This window comes from Erpetoichthys calabaricus, chromosome 2 (genome assembly GCF_900747795.2).
Source record: "Erpetoichthys calabaricus chromosome 2, fErpCal1.3, whole genome shotgun sequence".
NCBI lineage: Eukaryota > Metazoa > Chordata > Cladistia > Polypteriformes > Polypteridae > Erpetoichthys > Erpetoichthys calabaricus.
The window spans coordinates 279,757,036-279,779,529 of NC_041395.2; the positions used below are offsets into that span (position 1 = coordinate 279,757,036).

Below are 22,494 nucleotides of genomic sequence, written 5' to 3' on the forward strand. Positions count from 1 at the left end.
AATGGGGACAGGTTATGTACTAACTTTCATCCAATTCCAGCTTGAGAGTGGAGGAGTAACACCCTGAAGAACAGTAACACCTGTTCTGGGAGCCCAAGAAAGTCTTGCCCTTTCCAGCTCTGGAGCTATATGACAGGCACTGGGCATGCATGGAGGCACACTCGCCTACAGAAGCACTGAATTCCACAGCATTGGAACGAGTCCTTGAGTTCAATATTCACTATTTTTCTTTTCTGTTTTGGTTTTCATTGTTACCATTGTGGCTAATAAGTGGAGGCCTCTTGTATCTGGTGTACAACAGTATATGTTGAATGTATACTATATAAATTACAGTATATGTATAGTATATATACAACATTTGTATTTTTTACATATTTTTAAATATATACATTTTTATTTTATACATATTATCTCCTTGGAAACTTTACTGTTAAATAAAGAAGACTTCTCCTTTTATTCTCAATTGCCAATGCATACTGATAATACTGTATTTAATAATAAACAGTTTACTTAAGGGAAGGAAGAACGAGGCACATCCCATCCAGGCACCTTCAAGTGCAACACAGGAACTAAACGAAGTCTGAGAAAAAAGGATGGATGGATGAGGGATGGATATCTAAAACCTTTTAATTAAGATTAGTAAAGTAACTAACATTATTTTTTTTTTTCAGAAAGCCTCTTGCAACAACTTTATAAAATACATTTTGCCTTTTAATTTGGTAGTTTTTCAGTATTAAAATACATCGTGTCGTTTTTGCAGATACTCTGCCTTAAAGTAATGTGAGTGACATCTAGTGTTTACTTTTAACCATAGGACTGAGGTTTAATCAAGTTTCAATTAATCGACTATTACATGTTTGTGGTATTCTGACTAAATACATTCATTCACTCCAATAATAACGTTGTTTTCAACTAGTATGCATTATTTCGATTTCTATAGTAAGGCAAGGTGTACAAAATTGCCTTAGAACTCGAGCACGCTCGAAACACGCTAACAGTGTTTTTGCTCATCCTGTACACAAGAGGGCGGACTTAAAAGTGAGGACAGTTTCAGTCACTGCTTGTTCACGCGTGTTCTTGTTCAGAAGAATCTTACGTAACTGTTAGTAGCGGAAGACGAGTAAAAGAGGGAGGGTTTTTACGTTTTATTATGTAAGGAGCGCATTAAAAGGTAAGGGGTTCACAATGTGAGAGCTATTGGATTCAGCTAGTATCTGCTTTGTTGCTACTGTGACGAGCTGAAATTCATATAATCGCTGAAGAGTCTGCCCCTTTGAAAGCTGTAAATAAACTTGAAGAACCGAAAAACGCCCGTGGAATTTGTTGTAATCATTACTCAAAGCGGCTTCTGTGCACGAACCTTTTAAACGTGGAACACAAATGTGTGATATCACTGACAAGAGGATATCGGTTGCAAATTTGATTAACTAAAGTCTTGAATAACTAATACATCCGTTAACGATTAATATATTATAATTGATAATTCATAGTATGGCTAGTATACGGTTTTCTTTGTCCCTGCATAACATACATCAGTTAAGTGGAAAGAAAAAACTCTTATCCGTTCTAGAATTTTGCACCCAAATTTATTTCACTACCTGCGGTGTCCGCTGTGTATAAAGATATTTGAAGGAAATCGGTGAAAGTCACATTTGTAATCCTTCATCGGTAACTGAGTTTAGGGGTGCTTCTCCGTCCCTTTACAATGGTAAATTTTTATTCGTTTATTTCAGCATAAATAAACTTAATTTGAATTGTTATTGTTTGATCCCAGCTCATTTTATGTGCAAATACAAACGAACTGTTAATGGCACATTAGATAGATAGATGCTTTATTAATCCCAAGGGGAAATTCACAAATTAATTCATTAGATATTCATCAGCGTGTCTATGTATCTAATAATTGATTATAGTACTAGGGTGTTGTACCGTGTTAGCCATTATGAATGTAGTGAAAAGTCAAGCAAAATGACACCTTTTATTGGCTAACTAAAAAGATTACAATATGCAAGCTTTCGAGGCAATCTCAGGCCCCTTCTTCAGGCAAGATGTAATCAATACTATCAAACTAATAATTGATTACAAATTGACCTATTGGGATTGCATAGCTACCAACATGTATGTTTGTCGTTGTAGCTGGTTGGTTCTTATTTGTGCTTTCAGTATGGTGTTGGACAGTTCAATTCAGATAAAGTATGTTGTCACTAGAATGAAAAGTAAACTAAGCATATACAATTTAAAAAAAAAAAATATTTAACAATGAGCTTTGAAACATCCTAACTTGCATGTTTACTGTAAAACAACAACAAACGACTAATATTTATCATACTTCTCAAAGTCTCTAGTGTTTTATTTTGCTAACTTTGGTATTCTAACACAGGGTGGGTAATATTTTTTATTAACTAACTTACTAACTAACCTAATCATAATGAATGTAAATGTTACATTTTAAATGTTATTGTTACTATAAGCTTAAGATATATAATTATCGTGTTACGTCTAGGTGGTTCAATAACTTAACACTCATGTTTATAATTTTTGTAACAGTAATTAAGTGTATCTCTGTGAAATGTAAGTGGACTTGTAACAGTGGATAATTTTTTTTATATGACTGTGGGGAAACTTTTTTCAATCTTGGAGAAGCTGAAGTAGCAGCAGGTTCTCACTGTGGCAATTTTTAAAAATAAAATTAAATTTCTACTTGTCCATAAACACTATAATTACTCCTTGTTATTGTATTTTATGTGTTATCTTACACTTTAAATGTAGGTTGAACCATAGAAATGAGTTAGAATTTTGTAATATTTAGTGTAAAAGAATGTAGTGACTTGTTGCGTTACATCGTATCTCCCTGTGTGTTGAAACCTAAGTACTGTAATAGGCATACACCATGTTTGTTTTTTTTGGTGCATGGGTTGGCCATTTGTTCTGGTATAAAAATATGCACTCGGTCCTATTTCCTTGCTGTGGTGTTTTCCTCTTCAGATAGAACTACCTGTTTTTGCTGCTTTTCATCAACTGACCACTCTTGTAATTAAGGTTTTTTGCTGTGAAATTGTGCAGATGGTCGCTATAGCATTGGCCTGCATTAGCAATTCAGGGCCTTAGTTTACCACTATGCATTTCAATTTATTGTTATTTGTACTCATCCATTGCTATAAACCTCATTCATATGGCCCAAACGGGTGCAAGAAAGTTGCTAACCTGCTGCTCTTGCTGGTGTATAAACATCACCAATTTTATTATTTTTAGACCCTTATTTGGTATTTTTATTATCATTTTTGATTTTTTTTTCTTTCTTACTCCAGCAATCAAAGGACACACAGATATACAGACACACACAGACGCTTGTCATTTAAGGAAAATAAGCTGATTACTTTACTGAAGGCATTTGCTTTCTTTTGGATGTATTCAGTATTAATGTTAGCAGTGCACAATCTGTTGGAATGTACTGTATTTTGTAATGCATGTAGTAATAAAGTGCACTGCATTTTTCATTCCAACAGATGGTGCATTTTACAGCTCCCATACCAAATGGAATATAACAGAGATACAGTAGCTGGACAAACACACAGACTTTTGTTCTTTTTGTTAAGGTGGATGGTTACAAAATGATCTGTTTTTATCAAACAAGCTTGTAACTGGAAAGAAATAAGTAGAAAGATACAGCTTTGGTTGTTAATAGTTTTAAACAACCCTCAGGATTTTATTAAATGTCTAAATAAAGTGAAACTCACATAATTAGGCAAGTTTCAAGGATCAAAATTGGTTATTAACCAATGAATTTATTAAGAGTCATCTGATTATGAGATTTGTTTTAGTCAGTGTCACTGTCATGGACAGCCCTGTCAACTGTCTGCAGTTTCTCAGGATTGGTTATATAGGGTTATTATTTTATTTTATTTTATTTTAATACCTGCTGTACTTTGACTTTTTCTGTTTTTGCTTTTCAGCAATAATGACTTTTACATAAAAGAATCAATGATTTACTGCTAAAATGGCAGCAGATGGTATTGCGGATCCAACTTTATCCAAGCAGTCAAATGCCAGCAATCCATCAACTGTAAGAGGTCAAGAAGAAATTTTGGAAAATGAATCCAGTAAAGAAAATGTGGAAGTGCCATCATCATCATTTTCATTGCATACAACAGAGGCTTCTAAAAAGTCTCAATCTTTACTGCATATTAATAGATATCAGATCCAAACTGTGGAGCAAAGTGCTCAGGCTGCAGAATTGCAGGGTCTTGGAGTGGATGTTTATGACCAGGATGTTCTAGAACAAGGCGTTCTCCTCCAGGTGGACAGAGCCATTAATGAAGCAACTGAAGCTGCAAAAAAAGCTGAAGCAGAGAAGGAGTATCAAGCAGTGCTGGATGACTTAAGGTAACCAATGACCTTGTCAGGAGATGCATAATCATAGGTAGAAAATGAAGATAAATGCATGAAAGTTTGGGACCAAATCACTTCTTTTGTAATTTTTATTATGCTGCTTAAGAGTGATGAAACAATGTGGAGGAATGTTGATGCTTGAATAGCAATGTCCTAAGGTGTATACTGTAATCTTTAAATTCTTAAGCCAGACAACTTGATTTATTTACACAAAATAATAATAATAATTTTAAGTGCTCTTGCTTACTGGACAAAATGCCACACTGAATTTTTGTCTTTCTCGTTTGTCAAATTTCTTCTTCTAGACATTTTCTTTTAGATTTGCTTTTTTATTACTTAAATTTGATTTGTGTTGTGCAGTAGTCATCCTTTCCTCCAGTGAAATACAATTCCTATTTAATAGAAACCAAACTACCTTCAGACAGTAATCATGTGTTGTCATAATTTTTGATAGTTCCTATTAGAACATAATTTTGTAACAAAGTGTTACTTGATAAAATTACTACTTCAGAGTGTGACTGCATCTTTCATTTTATCATTAATTGATGAAGTCTTTTTTTATCTGAACATAGTAAAAAAAAAAAAAAAAGTTTAATATTCCTTTTTTGCTTTACATAAAAAACATAATATACTTAAAAATGCTTGTATATACATAATTTCTGGTTGTACTGTAGCTTCTTACAGCCCTGAATTGAATTTATTGGGTTCAGGAAATGGTCATACATACCTGGTAACATGCAAACATATCCAACCGTCAAAAAACAATGTTTTTTTGTAGTTTCTTCAACAGAGAGTGCTGTAATGGTGTGCTTACAAAATATTTCACATTGTGCACATTTTAAGAGATTACATTTCACAATAAAGCAGTAATATTGAACAAGAAATTAGTAAGCTCTGGCTAATGTAACAGAAAAGTGCCAACAAATTATATAGATATGTTGTTTCATAATGTATTAGAAAATTCATTTTGAAGTATATTTCTATGTGTTGTAGGTCCTCTACTGCCTCTTTAAATCAAGTGAATAGGATTATTCAAACATTAGCTCCTCATGCTGCCAACAGTAAAGACATCAGCAGGAAACTTGAATCTGTAAAACGACAGAAAGAAAACAAGGTAACACATCTGTTGTGCTTCTTTTTACACTTGTGGATTTATTAACAGCATTCAGGTATAAAGATTAGTTTCCACATAGTTTTACTGCTTTAAAAATACAAACTTACGTTTTAACTGTTATTTAATTATTTGCATGACATTTCACTGAAGAGTGTTCCTAATGGCTTCACTTAAGGCTGTATATCTCCTGAAAAGTGTGCAAAATTGGTGTAATAGTTTTAAGTTATCTATTTAGACTAAATTCTAATGTCCTTTTGAATCATATCCAGGAGTCTGGTACTTCCTATAGACTGCCATGCTAGACTCTGGTGATTCTGTAATTAAATACACCAAACTGCAAGGTTGCATCTAATCTGGTAGATGAATAGATAAATGAAAGACTGTTCTCCTTCAGTGTTCTGTGGGAAAAATACGAGTTTACATTATGATATGGTTTTATATTGCTTTCTTGTGCCCAACATTTGTCCAGGAGATCAGAAAATCACTTCAATTAATATCATTGCTCAGGGAAACTGATACAATACTTAAATTTTAAAATCAATTGAAACCATTACTTTCTTGAAGAGGTTCCATGGATGTAGTAGACTTAGAAGACTCTTCAGTCTTTGCATTGTGCTGTCTCGTCCCATAAACAGACAAGACTGATTTCTAGTATAACTTGCTTGGTAGTTGTTTCCTTTTACTGCAGTCAAAATATAATGAGGCGTACATCTGCTACCAGAGTGGTATTATGCCAAGCAAAGATCAAGAAATAATTAATAGTGTATTGTTCAGTGTATTTAAAATGGGGCATGGATGAATATAATCACAGTTCAGTTAGTTAGTAAACCCTTGGGCAGTCAGTGATGCAGCCATTGACTAAAAGTTGGGAGACTTGGTCCAAATCAAACCACTGGGAGAATGGCATTAAAATTGGGTAGTGCTCCCTAGGTTTAAATAATATTGCTGGTAAGCTTATTTGTTGGTAAATATTGAGAATACCTAAGTTGAAATGTCTGGGAATAGAAGTATTTCATATATGTTTAGAGTTTAGAATATTTGCATATTTTGAACATGTGCATCTTTGTAAAACCTCTGCTCTCAGTTCCTTCATTCTGTATACTTCAAACTACCAGGGTTTCAGGGAGAATAGAAAAGACTTGACACTCTGAGAAAACAAAAAACTTAAATAACTGTTATCTTTCAGATCTCAGTAACATGAGTTAACTAAATCTTAATGATCAATTAGTGAATTTGTCATGAGCATGGCGAAAGAAGAGACAGACATACACACGGAGACCACTGCAGCTACTTGGCTCCATGCGTCTGAGAGATGCTTCTGTTTGCTACGATATCTTTCTGTCGTTTTGACCACTGCATTACTGTATGGCATAGCAATAGAAAATAGAGCTTAGATAATCATTGTGGTCTATGCTTATACAATGTGTTAGGAAATGGCACCTATATTCTGGCATGATGTTTGCATTTCCATTTAGACAGCAATGTTAATTTCCTTAAGTTATTTGTTTAGATGTGCAGTCAGAAGGTGGATGCTGTGTAGTCTCGTCTGTGTTTTTACTGGTATCGTTGGGCAGATTTGTGAAATCTATCTCCTCCTGTATCTGGCTCTTTATCATTTCACTTAACAGCAGTCCTTTTCACCTCCTTTTGACAGGGTGTGACACATCATTTATTTCAAATGCATAGAGTACAATTCATATTTTTATGATCATTGCTGCCAATTCTTTCATCCTTACATCGACTCTATCCTCGACATAGCCATTGTAACTGAAAACAGCGATTTCTGTTTCAGATTATGGAGCATTTTGGGCTCTGGAATTTCGGATTAAGGATGCTCAACCTGTATATACATGAGAATATAAGCAAGTGTGATTTAAGGATTTTCTTTACTTTTTCTAAACATGTTTTTCATTAACACACAGCTTACAGAATCAGAAATATTGATTTAAAAAAAGTTCACATTAGTCCATGTCACAACACTGTGCCTCTGCCGGTCAAGAAACTTTCCATGTTGTTTTACAGTCATATGGCTGTGAGATGAAATTAGCCCTACATTGATCTCTGTTGGTGACCCTCCCTTTTGAGGAATAATATATCAGTCCCTTGTCACTGGCTTAGCAAATAATTCAACTTTTTTTTTAAAGAAAGTAATTAACATTGTTCAATTGCAAACCTAATCAAAAATGTCCATCCCTATCCCTGATTATTAGTCTGTTCTTCTTTCTGATTATTAGTCTATTCTTCTTTCAGTGATATTTTTATTATACAATTCCATTGCAGTTCAGTGCGCTATATACTAGTTACAAGTTTAGCACAGTTAGAATACAGTAAGAGTAACACAAAAATTAAAAGGCAATGAAAACAGACATTGAGCCTGTTGTTGGCACTAAAATGCACAGGCTGCAAAGAACACTACGAAAATATAAGAGCCTTAATGAGTGCCAAATAAAACAGCAGCTATGATTATTTAGATAAAGCAGTATTGGCAATTACTCTTTGAAGCATATACTGTTCTAAAAAAATTGAGTCTTCCACTTTGATTTAGATTTTGATACTGAGTTACTGACATATCTTTATGATATTGATGGATAGATCATTTGAGAGTTTCTTGGCACTATTGCTGTGCATCTTTTAGACCTATACTGAGTACTTTTTATGGACGATTCTTAACACATAGGGAGATTAGCAGATGCAAATCTGGTAAAATATAAGACATGCATAACTGAAAACTTGTAAAGTCTTCCATACAGTATATTTTGTTATATTTCAATATTTTAAGCAACTAGGAGGCTCCGCCCCCGGCTTGCTTATCTCGCCAACCCTATACACCAGCAAACCCCATAACCCCCCACACACCCCCTGCCTGCGCTACGCGCTAGCCACTTCGCATGTCTGCCACGCGCGTTGTGAAGAGGGGGGATGAACACACCCCAAGGAGATGTGGTCGCTCCTCCGAATCCCCTTCTTAAACGGTGATACAATTGGGAAACAAATCGAATTTGCTCGTGATCTGCATCATGCGCTGCGCACTTCTGTCATATCACCTATGTCCATATATTCCGTGTCTTTTCGCTTTTACCATATCATCATTATCATACTGAATTTTGATTCTGTGTTTGGAATTACATCATGACAACACAATGTATAACTGCCTGTGGGTGAATATCGTTTCTTTCTCTCTACAAGAAATGTCTGACAATAGCATTCACACAAATGAGACATGATTGAACCGTGTGCATGGTTATGTGGGCAGGACTTTTCCAAATCTCTTTGCATAAGCTTTTATCTCGCGGGGCTTGAAATTTTCTCTGGCGGGATTTCACTTTCACCAAACAACAAATCTTTTAATTCTTGCGGCCTCTTTTAATTCTTACGCCTCTTCATCAGGAAGAAATGCTACTTTTTTTTTTCCCTGATGACAACACGAATTAGACGATCTGCAAGTCTCCGACTTAAAGTTTAAATCCGAACAATATATTCGATCTCTTTTCGCTGTTCCATTATTTCACAGAGTAATAATTTCCGTTTGTTTGCGCTAATGCGATCATGACTATCCTTTTTTGAGACTTTCGAATTTTCATACTTCCATTATCTATAACCTGCTCTGCATGTGTACTGCACCATCCCGGGCATGATTAAATCTCTTGGTGCACAGACTCGTCTCGCGGGACTGAAAGTGTCTCTCTGAGAAAATCACGTCTCCTCTCCTTTCAAGATTTTTTTTTTATAATAAAGAGGTAACATATTATGGTTTTCAAGTAGCTCTATGTTTAAAGAGAAATGAACAACTATAATTTAATACAGATTACTTTTTGTATCATGCTGTTCACTGATTGCAAGCACAAAGTGAAAATATAAGTATAGATTATACGAATTACTAAATACAGAATTGGTATTGGCTTCACACTCCTATGTTTCCTATAGTGGAGTCTGTGCTGGCCATCCTCTCTAATGAGAGAATCTGTCCATCTGATGATTCCAGCACTCTTTTATCCGAGATGACTTTTCCAAATGCAGGACAGCATCCTGGAAGTAGAGCAGTGGCACCAAGTTCCACAATCAGATTCAGAAATAAGATTGGTGGAGTATACTATTGAACATTGTATTCAAAGAATCTGAATGTTGATTTTATTAATCAGAAAACAGTCTGGTTATCAAGCAAAGTTAATTACACTCACACTGAGGACTCGGTGTTCATGATCCAAGGGTTAAAAGGTGCATGTAAGTAAGAATAATTTTAAGATACTGTTAAAATCTAAAATATTGAATTTTAATTAGCGTGATGGAAATCTCATCTCAGTGAATTATAGCACATTGTGTATTGTTAGCATGTGTACTTTGTTCATAACTCTTTAATCACAGCTAGATGATCCATAATAAGAGTTTGGTGTGAGTCCTGAGGGGCAGGAAGAATGTCACCAATTAAGCAGTGATTACAGATTTTGTCCTGTTTTCATTACTTTGTTTATAATCAGCATGTTCCAATAATAAGTTGCCTAGCAACATTTAAAAAAATTTTTTTTTTCATTTGTCACCAGTTTTTATTGCCTTGTGCCATATTTAAATTTTAACATTTTCATATTGTAGTTACATTGATGTCTGATAGTTAGCAGAGAAATGAAAGGAGCTACTCTTCAGTTTTCTTCATAGAGTAACATCATTTATGTTTGGAGGTTTGTCATTGTTTATAGGAAATTTACAATTCCCATGCATCTGAAAAGAGTGTACTGTTCTAATAGATATTATGATGATTTAAAGCCTATCATGTATCCACAATGGAAGATTCTTATTAATATATAAAGTATAAGGAGATAAAGAATATGGCATGTTCTTTTGATGTTAGCAAAGTCAGGGAGTTGTATTCCAGTTCTGCTTTTCCCAGTTATAATGTATGTGATTGTGTTGTGTGTTTTTTTGTATTTGAAAAAAATACCTATGCATTTTTTTAATCTTCCTCCTTTCCTGATTGGTAGCATGTTTTCCTTGCCCCCTATTTATCCTTTATCAAGACCTTCAGCACCGTTACTCCTCTACATATCTTGTCCCAAGGTAGTCGTTTTCCTGTCATCATACCTCTTCAACTATTCTTAAGGCAACTTTGCAGTTCTTCTCCCACCATTTTTCCACACTCAAATGGCTGCACTTCATTTTAAACTTTCTCTCTAAACCTGTTCCTAAGCCCTTCCTCTTTTAATCTCCAACACTTTATCTTTGGTGCTATTTGTTCTGGTTTTTCTCTAATGCTCCCAATCCATCAGCACCACTTTTTGATGTGCAGTCAAACTTTCCCCATTTTTGACCTTCGGATTCTTTGTCTCTTTCAAGTGAGATTTTCAACATATTAGATACTATTTATACACACTCACACAATATAGTCTGAACACATTCCACAATGACTAAAGAGGAAGAAAATTAAAAAGAAAGAAAAACATCTGACATGGCCGTCAAAGTTATGCATTATACAGATGTATTGTTTTAAGTACAAAGGAGCCCCAGTAGTGTTTCTTGACACTCTCAGTGGTAGTGTGTCAGAGAGGGGATGTGCAGTATTATCCATAACAGCAATACGTTTTGCTTTAATTCTGTCCTTCACTGCTGCCACCAGGGATCCAGAGTGTGACCCATAACCAAGCCTTTCCTTTTAATTAGCTTGTTGATTCAGTGGGTGTCTCTTGACGTGATGTTACCAGCCCAGCACATCACAACATAGAAAATCACACTGGCCATCACAGAGTTGTAGAAGATATGAAGGATGTCATTACCCCTATTAAAGGAAAATAGTCTTGTAAGCAAAAGAGCCAGCTCTGCCCTCTCTTATATAGACCCTTTGTGATACAAGACCAGTCCAACCCGTCATTGATGTGGACCACCACATTCTTGAAGCAGTTCACAACCTCTTCATCCTGAGTAATGAATGAACATAGAGGTTGTTTCGTGTGGAAAAAGTCAATAACCAATCCTTTGGTTTTGTTGATGTTTATTTGCAGACAATTCTGACTGACTCCTATGCTGTTCCTCACACTCTCTATTTTCTCCCTACTCTTTCCCATGTCATTTAGATAACCACCAATAATTATGTATCCTATCTCTTGTATCATCCTAATCCCTTCATCCATTTTTGCCCAGAAAGCTTCTTCCTCATCTTCCTGTCTTCTCACTTGAAGATATATAAATGACATTAACCATAGTCTTATCAAGGTTCAGTGTGACACCTGCACACTGGCAAGACTATCCTTAAGATGTGTGGATACTGTTATCCTTGCACACTTTCTCTATTACTCATTCATATAGCTTTATAATAGCTTACAGCCTCCACCCAATTATATTGCCTTATTCTCCTTCAATTTAGTTTCCTGCACACACAACACTCCTACCTTCCTCCTATCCGTCAAATCCACAAACTCTCTTTGATTCCCAGTTATTATCCTAATATTCCAAGCCAGACATGGCTCTGCACTTTCCCAAAGCTGATTGGGCGGTTTCCATTATTCAAGGTTTTGACTAAAGTTTTGCAGCCGGATGCCCTTACTGACACAAACCCTTTCTGTCTGTCTGAGCTTGGGAATTGCACCAAGTTTGGCTGGTTTGCCCCCTTGGTGAGTAGATTAAGGGGAGAGATGAATTTAGGAAAACACTGTTCTTTTGGCAGTACAAAGTTGCATGCAAGCAGTACAAAGTAGTAACAAAGCAACTGATAGGAGATAAACTGCCTCTGTCTTTCCATAAGCACATGAGCATGGGAAAGGCACTATATAAATGATATGTATAGTTATTGTATTGAAATGTGAAAGACCTTTACTCTGTCAGTGTCTGTTTCTCATTTTATACAAAGCTGTTGGTAGGCTTTACTCTTATCTTTCCCCTGAACCACCCAAATGCCATTTTACAAATATATATGGTTTTCTGCTGTAAAGCTGTCATACATCAGTTTATATACATGTTAAGGTTTTTAAATTAGGATTTTTTTTTAGAATTTCACTTACATAATAAATTTCTATTGTGCTTTTATTGTTTTGTGATTTTTAGGAAAAACAAATTAAAAAGCTAAAGGCCAAACAGAGAAGAATACAGGCAATAATTGGTGGAGAAGACATTCAGAAAATTGAAGCTGAACTGAATGATGAAGATGATGAAGGTAAATATGTTATTCTGTGTGTTTGATGTCTGGAAAACTGTGTATGGAAATAATGACTTAGGTGTTATTTATATTTTCTAACCTCTTTTTAGAATCATTTTTTCAAATTCTTAATTTATTTCAATAAAAAATGTTGTTAGCATTTTATAACTGAATTATATTTACTGAATTCTCTTACTTTCCAGTGTTTTTTTGAGATCATGTCAGGTCAGATCGATCTGTTGTTACTTCTGCTGAGGAATTGAGGAATTACATGCCACTACCAGGCCACCTTAGAGATGTAATCTTTTAACTTGTCATGGTTTAATCCCAGTTGGCTGTGCTTGGCACACCACCTGTATTTACAGAAGACAGATACTACATTTCAAATAGGACCTTTTATTCATCTGCAGCTGCCAGAGGAACAGCCAGAAAAAAGAACAATAATACCGATAACTTATCAAATACACATTTCAATATGTGCAGTATGTACAGTATTTTGTAAACATTCTTTCACCATATTCACGTGCAATGAATTTTAGAGAGAGTATTGATCATGGTTCTTTTCTACCAGTTTGAAGATATTATTTTCAGTTTCCATACGTTACTGACGTCTGCACATGTATAATGTTAGCCCCTTCAGTACTTTTATCTGGATGCTATCCTTTTTTTGCAGTCCTTCAGTTATGAAGCCATGAACAACACTACACAAACCTCTGCTGTTGAAACAGGTTCAATCCAAGCAAGATACTATTGGTACTGATTCCTACAAGTAAAACGTCTACTGGTTTTAGACTTTCTTAGTCTCTTTTTCAGTGGTTCTGAAACTTTAATTGATAAAACCCAGTTGTGATTAGTACTTTCATGTGCTTGCTGGAAAGAGTTTGAGTCACTTTGCTTATACCTTTTCTTAGTTATCAAGTTTACCAGAACTTCTTTGATGCTACTGTTAAGCCATTCACAAAACTTAAGACTTCATCAAACTCCTTTGATACATGATTTTTTACTTCTGAGACTACAGTAGGTTTGCCTTCTTGGCCTGCCTTGTAGTCATATTTGTAAACCCTTATGTTAACATAGCAAGGAAAACCTGTATCTTTAAAAATTATGCCTCTCCCACCTTATTTGTAACTCCAGTAATCTTTTGTGAGTCTGCTGTTGTGAAAACACTAACTACCTTTTGGCAACAGTCCCATTTAACATGACATTGCTATTAAGCTCTTGAGGACATTACACAGTATGCCTAGGTGATGGTGAGTGCAGGTCAACATTTCCAGTGACATGCATCCATTTGACTAACAGATTTTAAGTTTATATTTAAGAAATAACAACTAATAAAGAAGAAAAAAAGTTTATTTTTTTAGTGTTGTCAAAGTTAATTTTTAAAACTCTCCATTAGTTTGATTGACACAACTGAGGTAAATGCTCAACCTACCAGACAGAATGCTTTCATTTTCCAGATATCCACTTTCTATTCAACGTCAGAAAAAATGCAGTCAGATTAATCTTTGCTATGAGCTTAAACAAAAGTCAGAGTACAGACTTGAGTAATTATTCTTTTCTCATAGACCATTGTGTTTGCATTGTATCAAAGTGGACACTAAACTAATTAATATATTTCAAATCTTAATAGCCAAGCATGAGCATAATTTAAGTAGAAATTTTGTGTTTTAATTTATTATTCCCTAGTTACTTTATTATGAAGAGGAACTGTAATTTACTTTCATACTTTTAGTACATTTATTTCATATATGCAACTTAATGAATAACCATTGATGGATTTTTGCATCAAAAGATTAAATTGGGTAATCATACCATTTATACTGTTGATTGAAGTTTTTGTTGAAAAAAATGAATTGGCTTGCTGCAATGTATCACCTAATTTATACTTATTTTTCAGAGGTGTTTTACATATAAATATATTTTGGTAGTATGTAGGCTTCAAGTCAAATTGTTTTACATCTGAAAGCAGAATAGATGCATTATTTGAAAAATGAAACATGCTGACCTTTGTGCAAAAGGGTGAATAAGTTATTAATACTATACTGAAGTAGAAAAGAAATACTTTAATGATGAATTACCATAAACAAAAACCATGCTACCTATAAGTTGGACTTTGCCATCCTGCCAAATCAACAGCACTAGCAAAATAAAAAATTGCTGACTTGCATTTATTAGAAATCACACAGCATGCCTGTACAATGATAGAACAAGGCATGTTACAAACCTGAATGGCTGATGGCAAAAGTTATCAGCTATTCAGTTATCTTTAGCCAGGTAATACATGCCATTGAGAGGCTCTATTACATGTAAGTGATCTTTCATTTATCCTTATGTTAATGTGAAGGTTTTTCAAACAAAAAATGTCATAGTATTAAACAAGAAGGAACAGAAATGGAATGTCGGATGGATGCAAAATTCTAAAATTTGAGACTGAGAAGTTAAAGAAGTTAGAACAGCTTTTAGCAAGGTTGTGTTGTATATGTGGTAAATCGTAAACAAGGTACAAAGTATTTTCTATTTGTTGCTATAAGTGGGTTAATAAGGATTTACTAGAAGTAAAAGTAAGACTAGTACAGAATTTAGGAAAAAATATAGGTGTAGGTATGAAGTAATGGTGGAGTACGTACAGTGGAACCTCGTACGTGGACCCGAAGTAATTTCCCCCATAGGATTTTATGTAAATACAATTAATCCGTTCCGGACCCTACGAAATGTATGTAAATAAATTTTTTTTAAAGAGTTTTAAGCACAAAAATAGTTAATTATACCATACACATTGTAATAGTAAACTAAATGTAAAAACATTGAATAACACTGAGAAAACCTTAAACAGAGAAAACTAACATTGCAAGAGTTCATGCTACAGCCTTACGAACCGCTTGCTGTAAACACTTTTTTTTTTTTTTTTTATGAGTTTTAAGCACAGGGAAAAAAAAATTAACAATTGAAAAATCCTTAATTTATACAAAAACTAACCATAAACAACCAAGAAAACTATCCTTGCATGAGTCGAGTTGTGGCATGAAGGAAGTGAGGAGGAACTGGGTGGAGAGGAGAGTACAGTTTTGAGGTAAAGTCTGTGACGATGCGGGTTCGCTGCATGCTCCCATCTCGCTTCCGGGAGCCCTTAAACCCATAACCTTCGATAATGTTACAGATGAGCACGACAGTGAGGCAGTACAGTGGAGCAAGGGGATGGTGCAAAAAGTGCCAAGTGCTTTTATGAAAATCAACAAAACAATAATCAAAAACAAAGTCCAAATTAAATAAAGTGCAGTGCTTTCAGAATCCTTCAATAAATAATCCCATAAAAACAGAAGTGAAATGGAGGTTAAAATCTAATAGAAAAAAGTCTTTATTAAATACAACGAGGTTAAAACAATGCTGGAAGCAGTCTCTTTAAAAACAAGCCCGGTGCATTCTTTAACTGGTGACCCCCCTGCTTCTCCCTATCCAGGCTTTGCAACAGGGGAGCCACTCTATCTGCAGCTGTCCTTCCTTCTGGTCTGGAGGCCTCCCGATCCCTGGTTTCGGTCGCGCATTCTCCAGACCAAGACTTGGCTTCCCTGGCGACCAGGACGCCCACATCAGGGAATTCACCGCCTAAGCCTCACAGCTCCCGCTGCCTTCTCGGCCTTACGCGGCCAGCCGTCCTTCTTCTGGTCACTCCAGCTCCTTGATCGCTCAGTTGGAGCGACCGCTTCCTTCTGCCCCACCAAGTGTTGGCCAAACACTCCTGCTTGGGCTCACTGTCCAGCTGCCTGCTTGCGAGCACGTGCTCTGTCACACCAATTCTTTCCACACTGCTTCCTGCTTACTTCCTTACTCCGCAACCTCCGTCTTTCTTTTCTTTTTCCTCCCTTTAGCCGCCTCGTGCTTCTATTTATGAAGAGGATGTGGCAGCTGTAGCATTCAGCAGCCCCAGGACCAATTATGGATGTGGTCAGTGTCCCACCTGTGCACATATGTGAGAAACACCCACACCACAAATTCCTCTGGAACTGCTTCAGCAACTCAACCACCACGCCACCTCGCTAAGCTGCAAGTGCGGCTATTATTTATTTAAAACTGGCCTCTTAACGTGAGCTGTGGACCCGCTATACCACAAAGTCCCTCTGCGCGATGCACGTTTGACTGAAAACAATGTACTGTACAGGGAGAGACTGAACAAGTGCTTAAATCACCGGCGCGTATGAACCGGAAGGGAAACGAAATACAGCACAAAGAGTTCATAGCGAATGCACAGGGAGAGACTGAACATGTGCGGAAATCATTGGTGCGTATGAACCAAGTGTGTGGTCGTGAACAGATGCAAAAGTTTGGCAAACTTTTTGGTCATAACCCGATTTGTACATGTACCGAGATGTTCGTGACCCGAGGTTCCACTGTATCAGGTGGTCATTACTGCTGAAAGTGACTGAGCAGAAATTGCATGTGAATTTGTCCAGGATCAATTCTTGTGCAGTCTTCAGTAAAATTTGTCATGATAAATGTAGGACCAAAAGATCAAAGAAATGTGTTTGTTAAAATTACATCTATTAGTGTCTGTTATTTTACTAACTTTTTGAATATTTGTTACCATGTGAAGAAATATGGTCAAACCATAGCCACAATGCTTGAGATTGTTGAATATAATTTAATATTAAAGTTTCGCAGTACACTAATTAAATAATTTAATTTTTTTTCTCTCAATTTCAATTTCAATTTTTTTTTTTTTTTTTTTTTTAATAGAGCCTGGTCCTTCTACTCTTGGCAGTATGCTTATGCCTGCCCAGGAGTCTGAATGGGAGGAACTTATTCGTACAGGGCAAATGACACCTTTTGGCACGAAAATACCAGCTAAACAGGAAAGGAAAGAACTTCGAAAGGTGATGCTCAATGAGGCATCTGGATTTGAAAAATATTTAGCTGATCAAGCAATGATGGCTATTGAAAGAAAAAAAAAAGTTATTCACAAGAAAATCAAACCTTATGCTTGTTCTAAAACTGAGCAGAGAGAGGAGATAACTCAGGGGAAAAGTAAACAAGGTGGGAAGACTTCAAGTAGAGATAAACAGCTCAAGAAGCACATGCGGAAGTTACAGAAGAATGCATTAAAAACTAAATTTAACATGGGAATTAAAAAAGATCAGCAGTGGAACAAGCCAAAAAAGAAGTTAAGAGATAACGAGTCTGGGAGTGAAGAATCTGAGTTTGTACCAAGTGATGAAATAATAGACCCAGAGGATACAGATAAAGATGATGAGTTTTTGGTTGATGAATTAGAATACAAGCTTAAGCCATATGAGAAAAAGAAGAACAGTAAGATCAAAAAATTGAATGAAGTGGATGATGACTTTTTTCCATCTAGTTCTGAAGACGAAGGAGAAGGGAGTAAAAAAGGTCGTATGAAGAGATGTACAGATGACGGAAATGAAGATTTTTATAAACATCGACTTAGGTACGTTTTTCACAAAAAGAGAATTTCTAATTGTCAAGTTAATTATTGAAAATGCTTATGCATTCCAAATGTTTCATTTTTAGTGTCAAATTTTAGTGTCTTGTCAACAGACAAGAATACACAACAATAAATAACACCCCAGATGCAAAAAACAAAACAAAAACAAACAGAAGTAATAGTGCACATACAAATAAATAAATGATTGAGTGTAAGCACTGAAGGTATATGGTTTCAAGAAGGCCATCCATCCTCCAGACACATGCTAGCTTGCAATGCTGAGGGGAGCGTCAGTGGATGGGTTTTATTTACAAGTCCGTAAAGCTGAACTCGGCAGCTTTGGGTGCAACGTTTTCTTATCCATTTCAGGCCATAATTGTATACATATAACTCGTATACATAGTTAGAGCCACATGCTTACCTAAAAAACAAAAACTTTTTTGAACTGTTCGGTGAAAACCCACAGTACCCTGGAAAATACTGTAAAATCACAGTGGCATTGTCCTGTTTTTCTTTGGCATGGCCCATAAGATTTGCAGCTGAAGTAAAATTCTTAACTGCAAAACTTGACTGCACACTTATATCAGACCTAGTGCTGGGCGGTATACCGGTTCTTACCGAAAACCGTTTTTTATTTTTTTTATGATAGGAATTTTTCTTATACCGCAACACCGGTTTAAATTGTCTAAACTACATTTGGAATGTGGCGCAGCGGGAAACTGTTCAAGTGGGGACCTTTTTCACTGCTACACCGCTAAACACAGATTTGTTGCACTAGGGCTCTTTTTCACTGCTACACCACCAAATAGTGGGCGGTAGCATAGGTATGCCGCGTGGTGAAAATGGACAGAGAGCATTCCGAAACTGAAGCTGACGATAAAGTTGAACATAATGACACTGAAGAAGTTTTGCCGAAAAAAAAGGAATCACGTCCGTTTCCTGGGGATACTTTGGTTTTAAAAGGTCAGATGTGTAAATACTGTTTCTATACTACTGGATAACACTGCAAGCCAAGTTGTACTTGTTTTTGTACTTGCTAGTGTATGTTTTGCTTGTATTGATCCTGCGATGTGCTGGCGACTCGTTCAGAGATGGGCGCAACTCTGAATGGATGGCATAATTAAACATGTATAATGAAGATATTTTTAAAGTTCTGAACACTCCGTCGGCTAAGTTAATAACTAGTTTTAATTTCACAAAGACGTTTATCTGTGCGGTGATTGCTGCAGGCGCCTGCTGTTAGTGCGGAGGAAGTCAGTTTAAGAAGCGTAGTGATTAACGACTGGGTCGGGGAACACTTAACACAAAGTATTTGATGTGCTGCATTAACTTGTGATGGGGTTTGAGAAAATCTAGTAAATTAAACATTGGTTTTAGGATGAAGTTTAGTTTACAACATTCTACTTTAATTATAAAATAAACTATGAGAATAAAGTGGAAATGTCGACTTTAATCTTGACATAGTCAACATGTCGAATTTATTCTCGACATATAGTTTGTTTTTTTCTTCCGCGTCCATATTTTTTTTTCTTCACAGTGGCCCTAATGCGCTTCCATAGGGCTATACCACAAACAGCATTATAAATGCAAGTTGCAGTTTTTATTATTTATGTATATAGCTTAGCTTGAAGCAAGGTCCATATTAATGCAGTTTGCCTAAATGATGGTACAGTTGGTAAGATGTCATCACCAAGTTGCAGTTGTTTTATTTTATTTTAATTTGGTGAATACTGTGTAATGCACCTGGGCTTGAAGCCTTGAAGTAATGGTGCAGCTATCAGTAATAACTATTATGTATTTTATTGTTGTTATTTATTAGTTTAAATATTATGCAGTTTAATGATGGTAAAATTGTTTAAAAAGTCACTTTAATGTGTCAGTGGACAGAGATTGTTAGCATTAACAGAAAGTGTAGTTGGTTTACAAAAAATATTTACTATTTATTCCTTTTCTAAGACGTGTTCAGTGCAATCCAACTTTTGACAAACACCTCTGGATATTTTAGTAATTCTAAATGCCTCTTTGGATGGTTGAAAATATGTTGTCAAAATCATAGTTTAAGCTTTTGCAAAATTTGTTCAATTAAAGGTTCCGTATTTTGACTGCATCTGTCATGCAATGTGATTCCTTCTCTTTAGTGCCACCCCCTTGAAAACTATCACTTTATGGGGCCATGCAAACCTGGATTAATACTTGTGTGCACATTAAAATGTCTTTTTGTACGATGTACAATTCTCATAACAGTCTAATAGGTTATTCTTAGCCAGTCTACTTCAGTAATTACAGTGGAAAATGTGGTTAACATCCACTCATGCATGGGGAAAAAAATACCGTCTAATACCGTGAAACCGGCAGAATTTAGAAAAATACCGTGATATAGAATTTTGGTCATACCGCCCACCTCTAATCAGACCCCCTATTGGAGGTGATTTGGCTTCCCAGTTTGCTTATCTTTGCTTAAACTTTTGAAAACATATCCCAAACACAGAGGTCCCTGACTTTTTAGTCACCTTTGTCAGTAAGAAGAGCTGTCATAACTCACCTTTGTCAGTCTACTGGATAAATCTGATGATATATTTATCAACCAAAAGGGTGGGCTTGGCATCCAAGAAACCAATAGCAAAATGTCCACTCCTTTCTTTCTGATCACTAGGGGGCTTTGCTCCCTGCTATCTTTGCCCACCCCCAAGTAATACCAAGTAATAATTTCTGTTTGTTTCTGGTAATGCGATCTTTAATATCATTTTTTTGAGACTTTCAAATTTTAGTACTTTCATTATCTCTAACCTGCTGTGCTTGTGTAGCTCGCCAACGTTTCTGAATTCTTTACAACGTTCTACTTTGTCATCTACTCTTTGTTTTTTATTTTTGCCCCCGGGCATGGTTAACTCAATTGGCACAAAGTCTTGTGTCATGGGACGTGAAAGTATCTCTCTGAAAAAGTCTTGTCTCGTCCCAGGATTTTTTTATTTTAATAGAGGGATGTGTCACAACTAGCTAAAAGCTATCTCTGTATCAGCTAAGCCTGTGTTCAACTTTTGTTGTCCATGGTAGACTCGCTACTATCTGATATGTGGCCCACAACAAAAATCTCTTAATGGGCCTTAAAGACAACAGCCGTCAGCATTACCTTTATCCTTTGAGATGACAGGAACCTAACATGACTTAACATCATTTCTGCTTTGCACTTCTGGTTCCAAGGCTAATACTACTTATAATTTAATAGTACAGTACTATTAAGGCTGGTGACTATAAACTGAAAGTAATACAGTAATCCCTCCTCCATCGCGGGGGTTGCGTTCCAGAGCCACCCGCGAAATAGGAAAATCCGCGAAGTAGAAACCATATGTTTATATGGTTATTTTTATATTGTCATGCTTGGGTCACAGATTTGCGCAGAAACACAGGAGGTTGTAGAGAGACAGGAACGTTATTCAAACACTGCAAACAAACATTTGTCTCTTTTTCAAAAGTTTAAACTGTGCTCCATGACAAGACAGAGATGACAGTTCTGTCTCACAATTAAAAGAATGCAAACATATCTTCCTTTTCAAAGGAGTGCAAAGCAAGCAGTCAAAAAAAAAATCAATAGGGCTTTTTGGCTTTTAAGTATGTGAAGCACCGCCGGTACAAAGCTGTTGAAGGCGGCAGCTCACACCCCCTCCGTCAGGAGCAGAGAGAGAGAGAGAGAGAGAGCCACAGAAAAACAAACAGTCAAAAATCAATACGTGCCCTTTGAGCTTTTAAGTATGCGAAGCTCCGTGCAGCATGTCCTTCAGGAAGCAGCTGCACACAGCCCCCCTGCTCACACCCCCCTACGTCAGCGCAAGAGAGAGAGAGAGAGAGAGAGAAAGTAAGTTGGGTAGCTTCTCAGCCATCTGCCAATAGCGTCCCTTGTATGAAATCAACTGGGCAAACCAACTGAGGAAGCATGTACCAGAAATTAAAAGACCCATTGTCCGCAGAAACCCGCGAAGCAGCGAAAAATCCGCGATATATATTTAAATATGCTTACATATAAAATCCGCGATGGAGTGAAGCCGCGAAAGGCGAAGCGCGATATAGCGAGGGATCACTGTAATGGCTGTTTTGGCTGCTGATGGTGTATGCTAGGTAACCTTTAACCTTTATAAGTTTCTCCCACCGTATTTAATAGAAAAGGTAAAGTTGTGAAAGCTCCATGTATTAGACTTTAAGCTATCAGCTATACAGCATTTCAAACTCTGTGACATTCTTCATCACATGCAAACCCAAAGAGAGAAGCTGAGAGAGAAGAAACTCTAGCTACATCGGAGTATACAGACTCAGAGAAACTTGTACAGTAATCCCTCCTCCATCGCGGGGGTTGCGTTCCAGAGCCACCCGCGAAATAAGATAATCCGCGAAGTAGAAACCATATGTTTATATGGTTATTTTTATATTGTCATGCTTGGGTCA

At 36.3% G+C, this 22,494-nt stretch overlaps 1 protein-coding gene across 1 annotated transcript in view; it reads left to right on the forward strand.

Moving 5' to 3' along the window:
- Positions 1-1,101: 1,101 nt before the first annotated feature.
- The window catches only part of ercc6 (excision repair cross-complementation group 6), a 96,750-nt gene continuing 75,357 nt past the window's right edge, over positions 1,102-22,494 (forward strand). Inside the window, exons 1-5 of the mRNA XM_028795614.2 lie at positions 1,102-1,171; positions 3,954-4,383; positions 5,383-5,503; positions 12,530-12,638; positions 17,352-18,060. Coding sequence (XP_028651447.1) covers positions 3,998-4,383; positions 5,383-5,503; positions 12,530-12,638; positions 17,352-18,060 — 1,325 coding nt within the window. The 5' untranslated portion in view covers positions 1,102-1,171; positions 3,954-3,997. The remainder of the gene's footprint in view (positions 1,172-3,953; positions 4,384-5,382; positions 5,504-12,529; positions 12,639-17,351; positions 18,061-22,494) is intronic.